This window comes from Limulus polyphemus, unplaced genomic scaffold (genome assembly GCF_000517525.1).
Source record: "Limulus polyphemus unplaced genomic scaffold, Limulus_polyphemus-2.1.2 Scaffold4039, whole genome shotgun sequence".
NCBI classification, from domain to species: Eukaryota; Metazoa; Arthropoda; class Merostomata; order Xiphosura; family Limulidae; genus Limulus; species Limulus polyphemus.
The window spans coordinates 31,257-41,163 of NW_013669649.1; the positions used below are offsets into that span (position 1 = coordinate 31,257).

Sequence of the window (9,907 nt, forward strand, 5' to 3'; positions counted from 1 at the left end):
CATGATTACCAAAATAAAATATATAAAAATAAAAAACATAGTTGCTATTTTAAATGTTTTAACTGTTTTCCAGAAACTATGAAACTTGAAGATACAAAATTAACCTACAATTTAGACATGCCTTTATACTATTCATTACTGATAGGGTCCACACACATTGCATCATGTTGAATGATTATATTTGCTTGCACATTATAACATTCAACATAAATAAGACTAATAAAACAAATTGGGTTAATTCATTCATTTTCTATATAAAATTTACAAAAAATGCAGTACTCATTAGTGGGAGTAACTGCAATATTTATGATTTTTTTAAATTTACATTTGTATCTACATGTCTCATGTCATTAGGGACCCTTGTAATCAACATATTCTTGAACTCACAAGCAATCTATCTGATACATAAATAGTTTAGAAAGATGCATTTAAAATCTCTGTGTGACCTATGACCCCCACCAGTAATTTTAAGAATATTTGAGAATAAAATTCCCAATAATTTGGTTTTTACATCTACATAAAATATATATTGATCTTATACACTGCATTGTAAACCTAAGGAAAGATAGTGCAAACATCTTTACTATTTATATATATACTTTAAAATTAAATTATTTTTGTTTTAAAATGACCATAACATTATTCCAAGAATAAGAAAATGATGTCACATTTCACAAGTTCATCAAGATAAAGTTAAATATATATATATATATATCCCAGTAATTATACTCACTGAGTCAATTATGAACTGAAAACTTTCAAACTTCTCTTCAATTCCTAGCATTTGTCTCAACTTTTCTGCAACTCGGACAGCTTTTGCTTTCTGACGAATTTTAAATAGTTGCAAGATTTGGGTTTGCCTTTCAATCATTACTTCACTTCTCAATTTATTCTGTTCCCATATTTTCACTAATTCTTTTTCAAGTTCTTCATCATTTTCCCTCAAAAAATGTAGCAATTCTTCTGCTTTACCTATTTTTAATGTTCCCATTTCAAGTTCTTTACAGAAGCCTTTCCATTCCATCTCCAAACAACCAAAAAATGTATTAAGAAAACTGTCAATTGTCATTACTTCATCTATTAAAAGAAAAACAATGAATATAACTCATCACTTATGACAGTAAGAATTGGAGTTTTTCAAGTAAGGTAATATTACTAAAAGCTGGTTATTGCTTTTTTAAACATGGTATTTAATCTCACAAATAATGTTGGGAATGACAAGCTATTATAGCAATACATATTTTGTAAATTTTAAAAATGCAAATATTAGACTAACTTTTTCATCATTGTTGAGTATTTTTAAAAGAGCAATAAAATGTGAAATTATTTGAACCAGACAAATCAGCTCAAGTATTTTTATAACAATAACTACTTTTGGCCATTCAACTAAAAGAAATAAATAAAAACACAGCTTAAAACAGGAAATATTTGAAAATATAACTAACAAGCTTTGTTATAAATAATTCAAAAACAATAGATATTTTCATTTTAACCTTTTATAATAAAAGTAGTTACAAAATAATAAATTCTGTAAAATTGGAAAAATGACACAATATAAACATATTTATTTAAAGAAGTAAAACTTGAAATAAGTACATTGTGAAAACATGAGTGTATATGATGATCCTATTTTTATGTGTCCTCTTCAAACAGAATTGAACCCAGCACCTCTCAACAAAGCAAATGCTCAACTAACTGAGTTAAAGTGTTAACTGTATCTAATGCTAGCAGTTTTTAGAAGCTCAAATTACCATATATACATTTTCAATAATTAGGGAGATTTAGTAGATTTTGTTAACATAGTATTTAAGTGCAAGCCAAGAAATGCTTAGAGAGGATGTATATATTTTTAAGATAAGTATTTTGGATTTTTAAGATGCTTTTTGCACTGGTGTCCTATATTGTGGTATACATATTATAAAAGCATTTCTTTCATGTTAAAGTAAGAAGTAGGCAGAGATAATAAAAACACAAGCCAGTGATGCATTCTTTATATGCACAAAATAAATAATATATATACATAAAGCAATCTTTAATATAACCAGAAAATAATTAAACAATGTAATGAGAGCTTGATTTAATTACACTTTACAAATAAAATTTTATAGGGAGAAAGTTATTAAAAATTACAATAACATTTGTATTTTATGCTCCATTTTAATATGTATATCTTGCCGCACAGCTTATAAAAAATAGTGCCAAGAACAGACCTAACAGTTTGAATAGTTGGTGAACCATTCGATCACACTAAGTAAGAATATGTGTAATATATGTGCTTTATTGATTAGGCTATCTTTAGAATACATCAATACATTCATCAGTGCATCACAATTCTATACTGATAATTCTAAGAACATCTTTGGAGCTTTCTCAAAAACCAACAACGATCATGCAAGCATTATAGAGAGTGCTTTACTTAAACAAAGAGCAAGCAAATTACATAAATGATACCGGGTACAAAAAGTGGCTCTTATATAACTTTAGTATAAAAGTATTGCACAACTACGAATACTTTCATACAAAGTTTTACTGTCTGAATCTTTTCAAGCAAGAAGCGTGCATTAAACCTGTTGATGTACAAGTGAAACCAACAATAATGACCTCGCTATGACTCAAATAAATACGACAAATGAAAAAAAAATTAAATCGTTTTTAAAATTTAACACCTATTATCCATGTTGAACTAAAAAATGTTCCAATACTCTTATCAAATTTAGTAAAATTTGTGCAAAAGTAACAATGCTCATTATATACAGTATGTTATATTAGAATGAATACTTTTTTGTACACAACATATCAAAAGAATTTCATTATACGAACTGAAATGAATAGAAAGTAAACTGTAAAATTAGGGCAAAATCAATTTAAATAATCACCCCTTAATACTTTAGCCAGTGACACATTTATGAGTATCTATGCTGAACTACATAAATTGCCCATCCTAAAACAACTGAAATAATTCATATCCATACTACTTAACCCTTTAAGTACAACTTCTATACTCTTAGAATATAAACGAAATAAATATGTATAAATGATATGTATAAGGAAACATTTCTGTATTCTTCAAAATGTTTTCCCACTGATGTTTCTGAAATTTGCATAATGAAATACATGCATATTGTAGCTAATTTGCTCATTCCTTAAACTTGTATTTGTCCAATTTATTAATATAAAATTGTTCATTCAAACAATGCATAATTTCCTCTTTTAAACTAAACATATTAATTTAAGTTTCTTTCCTTGATAAAAGAGTCAGCAAGGAAAGTTTTATCATTTCTTTCTCTCTATGTCATTTTACTTAGCTTAGTGTTTATTTACCACCTACAAAGTGTTTTGTAACTAATATTTTCTTTTTTCTATTCATTATATTTTCTGACATGCATTCCTTTAACATTACAGTTTGAATCCAAACAAATTTCTAGAATTTCAAACTGTATTTACAAAGAGAATAATATGCAGGAGTAAAACTAAGTTTTCCATCTTATTTCGAAAATACCTCACCACTAAACCTTCTATGTTTCAGAATTCATACTTATGACAAAAGTGATAATACCACTGTTCAAACATATTCCATATCCTGCATAAGATACTGTGTTAAATAAGGATTTCCAATGTTAAACAAAGCATCAAATAAAAAAAAATGTTATCTAGCCGAATCTACCAGACTTCCCTGTAAAAGTAATAGTTCTAAAGAGGATATTGGCTTCATATAACCCCTTACCTAAAAAATTGACCTTTAGCTTAAAGACATGAAATGAAGGAATAATTTTGTCACACTGCAAACCAGAATATAATGAAGATTAAGATAAAAAAGAAAGTTTATAAAGGAATTTTACAACTTTTATATTTGTTAATAGAAGGTATCAAAGATTAATATTGAATGTTAGTAAGATAAAATTATCTTACTCTCTTAGGTAACTGTGAACAGTTTATAAACAATGAGGTTGGTCTTGTGGTCTCTGGATTTAAGAGTTATAGAGACAGGTTTTAATCCATGTGATACTACAAATAGTTCCTGCTCTTTAAGTTTTGCGTGTGTTATAAGAGTGAGAGTCAATCCCTTAGCTTGGATAGTGGGTGGTCTAACAAATAGTTGGATTTCACCATTGCTCTTATAATGCACCCACAGACCCAAAATGCAAAGCATGTTTTTGTACCAATAAGAGATGAGCCATAAATCCTCAAATTCACAGTCTTTTATGCTAACCACTAGATCATGATTCAGCCCATACATAATGGATACTCAATATTCATTAAAAAGGATTAGCACTCACCTTTTCAAATTTGGCTGCTCTTTGATGAAACATATGTTGAATTACTCTCCCATTATTTAATAACTCTACAAATTCAAACATGCGACTTATTTCATTCCAACTGAAACTAAATGCATCAAATTCAAACATTGCACAAGGATGTGTTGATGATGATTGATTTAAAGATAAAATGTCACAGAGTGGAAATTCAGAGTAATTCATAGATATTATCTTGTCCAAACGACTGATATCCACTGAAAAACAAAAATGTATCATTAAGAAAAAGTTTCAGTAAATAAAATACACACTTTCATGTTCTGAGAAACAAGATTAGGTTTACAAAATGTTCTTAAGGCATTCTTGCAAAGTAAAAATGAACTTAGCAAAACCAAACAAATCTAGAAAACTGAATATATTGAAAAGAAATATACTACTCCTGCTAACTTTTATACATCTCTCAAAATATTATTTAAAACCTTTCTACCAAAAAGATTCTGATTATCTTTGTGTAAGTTCTTGTTCATCTCCAACAAGAAATCACACAGCCCTTATTACAAGCTGTAACAACAGTATTTGAGCCTGGTAGTTTCACTAAAGGAATGTTATCTATGTAGATCAATATTATTTCCAAAATGTTTGTTAATATTCTTACTTGAGTTAGAAGCTAAAGAGTAAAGGTTTCGAAACTCTTTAAAGCAAGTGATGATTTTATCAACTTGTGTTTTCTCATCAGATCTTCTTTTCATAATGTCTGAGAGCTCCACGACAGTGGGGTACTTAAAATCATCTTGAATATTCTTGTGGTAAGCTATGTTAAAAACAAAGTTTTTGAAAACTAAACAAACGTTTCAAATAAACATAAAAAAGAGAATGTGTATTAAGCTTATTACAGCTCTAAAACATCAATCTTTTAAAAACTCTTCAAAAAATTAGTTAAAAAAATATTTGCTGATGAGCTCCTGATATAATGAAATTCTCATAAATTCTTATATATACATTCTTGTTCTTTCTATATATTCATAGAGAAAAACACATTCACAAAAAAATCTGTAAGACTGATAATGGAAATATTTGCTGACTTCAGCAGGCATGTGAATGATTTCCTATAAATCAGCATGTAATTCCATGTAGCACATATCATTACTAGCTATCCGTACTATGGTTCACAAGACTTTCATGAAGGACTTAACAGACTTAAAAAAAAATGATACTAGGGACTTAGCTGTCAAGTGCATCAACTTTACAATGAAAAAGCTCAATCATTTCTAATATGAAGGTAGAAAAGTTTAGACAGAACAGTTCTACTTAAGACTCATCATAAGGTAAACCAATTCTACAAAATCCATTCATCACAAGGTACAACAGTTCTACAAAATCCTTTAATTACAAGGTAAAACAGTTCTACAAAATCCTTTAATTACAAGGTAGACCAGATCTACACAATCTTTTAATCACATGGTAGACCAGTTCTATAGAGTCCTTTAATCACAAGGTAGACCAATTCTACACAATCCTTTAATCACAAAGTAGACCAGTTCTACAACATCTTTTAATCACATGGTAGACCAGTTCTACACAATCCTTTAATTACAAGGTAGACCAGATCTACACAATCTTTTAATCACATGGTAGACCAGTTCTACAGAATCCTTTAATCACATGGTAGACCAGTTCTACAGAATCCTTTAATCACAAGATAGAATAGTTCTACTCCAGCTTTTCATAACAAGGTAGACCAGTTCTACATAATCCTTTAATCACAAGGTAAAACATTTCTTCACAAGCCTTTAATTCTAGGGTAGAAAAATTATTCAAAAGCCTTTCATTATAAGATAGAATTGTTCAACAAAAACGTTCATCATAACACAGAACAGATCAATAAAATACATTTATTATTAAGCAGAACAATTCTTCATAAGCTTTTCATTATAAAGGAGAAAGTTCCACAAAAAACTTTAATCACAACACAGAACAGTTCTATAAAGTCCTTTCATCATAAGTTAGAACTTTTATACATTATCATTTTTTTATTATAAAGAAAAATACACATTAAGTTATGAAACTGTAAAATGACTAAAAACCAAGGTTATATGAACAGTAACAAAAGTTGATCTTGTCAGATAAGTCAATATTCACCCATTTCCTAGAAAATAAATGTTTTTCATGTGACATATATATATACACAGCACACACACACACACACACACATTCTCTTTCACAATATGAACAAATTTCTAGTGGAAGCTCAATAGAAAAAAAAAGTTAACCAAAATAATACAAGTAATCATTACTGAATAAACCTTTTATATGCAATGATATGAATACCATAAAAACAATAACACAAGATTTATAAGAATTATTTGTACTTTTTTTATGTATTTACACCTAAACTCTTAATATTGTGTATTTGACCTCTTTCATAATAATTTATTCTTAAGTTGAGGAGTTCATTAATAAATCCTGGTCAGTAATTCTGATAAGTTTTATGTTCTTTATTTCACATTAAAATATTCAATAAAAGAGAAGCTGAAACTACAGATTATGTTCAAGCTTGAATGTTATTATTCTGCTATTTGCATGTCCTTTTGTGGCTTGTTCAGGGAAAATTATGATAATATGTAAGAACCACAAATACGAAATAATCCTAAATCTATAATTTTATGCATTTTTTTCTTCATACAATTAGAAATAAGTAACTGCTTCAGCAAAATAATTAAGAATGAATATACATTTTTTTATAACAAAATAAAAAACAAGAAAAGCCATTAAACCAAAAAAGATTTAATCTTTAACTCTTTCCATACATAACCAACCCTGTAACCACAAAGTAACCATCAGTTTCCATACTATAACTTTTAAAAACATGCACAAAATAAACAATGTCCTAAAATAATTTAACTGACTTTCTAACTTTTAATTTCTTGTAAGGTGCTGGCCTCCACTACTTCTGACTAGCAAGTTTCTCATAGTGAATATGTAATTCATCTTTCTCACAAATACTTGAAAATAAAGCAACAATAAATGCCCAACATTACATTGTGAACTTCGGAATTAGGCTGTTCCTCACTTTTTTATGACTAACATCTTCAGCACTTTAATCTGCTAAAAATCCTACATAGTGACTTACTGGGAAGGGATCAGAAGGAGAATTACTAGGATGATTCCAAGAATGGCAGGATTATTTTACAGATATTTTAATTAATTTTCTCCTGCAAAAAAGAAGCATAAGGGGTGACCTTAATGAAATTTACAAAATTACCCAGAGCATCAAGAGAATAAAGGCCTCTTATTTCTTTGTGTTACATTCTGAAGACAATGGGATGAGAAGACACAAATAAAAGATTTGTAAAAGACAGAAAAGATTCCAATTATGACTGTTTTATTTTTATAAAAGGATGACTGACTTATGGAATGAGTTGCCATCAGCAGATAGTAGTGAAGGCCATCACTTTTACAAGAGTTTAAATTGTGAATTGATAATTTCCTTAACAATGACAGATTGATTTAAGTTTACTAAGGACCAGATTGTCCTTTTTAGTCCATGTGTTAGGTACAAACAAAATAGGAATTCTTGTTATTGATATACATTTTTAGTAGTCTAAACAAGAAAGCATTTCATTTCCTCATGCTTTATAAATTACTTCCTAAAATCACAAGATTGTTTTTTCTGGTCTTGAGACAGAAAGAGAAGCACTGATTTGTCTACCTGAAAATGGTTTAGAAATGGTGTGATTTAATTTTGCAATGGTAAAGAAACAGTTTTCACACTTTTTCACACACCTGCAAGTACATGTAAAAAAAAAAGATATTTTAAACCTGTTTTAAATATTGACATCAGTGTAATGAAGTCTGAAGAACTACCTTAAGGCAATCCATGAATACAATTTATTTGTTTATATAAATGTACAATGCTGATGAAAAAGAAATACATTCTGAATTAAGCCTGTACATGCAAATTTTAAACCAATTATAAAACTTGAATGTGTGGGCAAAACTTCATTGAAACAATCTCTATTTCTGTAATTTTACTGAATTCTTCCCTCCTAGTAACGGCAGCTTTGAAAATCCAATAAATACTAGATAATATTTCAATCAGATGCAGTCACCTATTTTAAAAGCATTATATGAAGGCCAGAGCTTCCAATATTGGGCATAGTGCGGTATCTATTGATTTAATTTGAAGTATCTACCTGTAGCAGTTTATAGAACCACCATTTTGTGTTTAGTATACCCACTGTTAATTGATGCACAATCTAGGTTGAGAGTTTTGGATAATTTGCTAATGACTGGTGCACAATATAGGCTTAGAGTTTTGATACATTCATTTATAACTGTCATACACAGTCCAGGGTCAGAGTTTTGGGTCATTCACTGATAACTGACACTCATTGTACAGGCCATACATAGTCTGGGTTAAGAGTTTTGTTTCATTCACAGATAATTTATATATACAGTCTAGGTTGAAAGTTTAAACAGCTTTCATCAGACAATAAAATTATTGACTTCAGTTTCCTGATTTGTTCTTTCAGCTGAGATTTCTACCATGGGGTTACCCTAAAGAAACACATATAAACACACTTAATAATTAACAATTTTACTTCCAGAGAACATGTGCTGAAACATTTTCCTCCATGGCTTTATATATAATGATGCAAGCCAAATTTGAAAATCTATGGCATTTCAGCTGGGTAAAATAATTCAATATGCTAACTTCCATAATATAACTAGCATCAGATGTAAACCTAGAGACAGAGGCATTATCAACTATGTCAACAGTATTCCATCCATCACAGGTTCTGTCAGAGTTTGGTTAATTGTTTGATATTTTCTATTTTATAAGACTTTCTAAAAACATTGTCCAAACCTTTCCAAGGAACATGTGGTATTCACCACAAGATGCCTAAAAGAATACATAGAGCAAGACTAGAAGCTGAGAATTTTGCTATAGTTAGAAGAACATTATAATTTTCCTATACTGAAAATGTATTTTAGATAAGGACGTACCTCCTCTCACATAAATAGCTATTCTTGTTCAATACTGCCCCTATATACAAACACATTTTTTACACATGTCAGAATCCTTCTATCTCCTGTCCATTGGAATTCACTGATCCCAATTCTACCAAACTATCACTTCAAGTTTTGGCAGAAGATGGAAGCACCAGTTTTCAGTGGGGAGGAAGGGCGGAAAATGTGAAAGGAGGTACCTATCGGGAATATATTTTCAGTGTAGGAACATTATAACTTCCGATACAGTACATTACCTACTCTCACATAAATAACTAGAATCCCACATTGAATAGGTGGAGAGACCGGTGCAAGGGAAAAAAAAGAAGCATCCTTCAAAAGCATCCTAAGGACACTCCCTAAGATGAAACTGTCAGATTCTAAGATCTGATGTGGAGAACTGCACAACTTCTGAACTAGGTATACTCTTTGCCCATCGTAGAAAAATGTTGCATGTATGGGCAGAAAACAAAGGAGAACATACAAATTGGAGAGAAATATGACCAGAAAGTAATCGGAACCAAGCAATATTTGTGAGACTCAATCCCAGAAATTATAAAAGTGGGTAAAATGAAAAGGATTTGCCCCTAGGTGCAGCTAGGGCACAATGGACTGTACATGGCAAGTAAACAACATCCAAAACC

General features: G+C 29.7%; 1 protein-coding gene across 1 annotated transcript in view; it reads right to left on the reverse strand.

Moving 5' to 3' along the window:
- The window catches only part of LOC106470493 (E3 ubiquitin-protein ligase rnf213-alpha-like), a gene marked incomplete at its 3' end in the record, with an annotated part of 77,819 nt that overhangs the window by 30,883 nt on the left and 37,029 nt on the right, over nt 1-9,907 (reverse strand). Inside the window, exons 11-13 of the mRNA XM_022399108.1 lie at nt 4,909-5,064; nt 4,279-4,510; nt 734-1,079 (exon numbers count right to left, since the gene is read on the reverse strand). Of these exons, the coding sequence (XP_022254816.1) occupies nt 734-1,079; nt 4,279-4,510; nt 4,909-5,064 (734 nt within the window). The remainder of the gene's footprint in view (nt 1-733; nt 1,080-4,278; nt 4,511-4,908; nt 5,065-9,907) is intronic.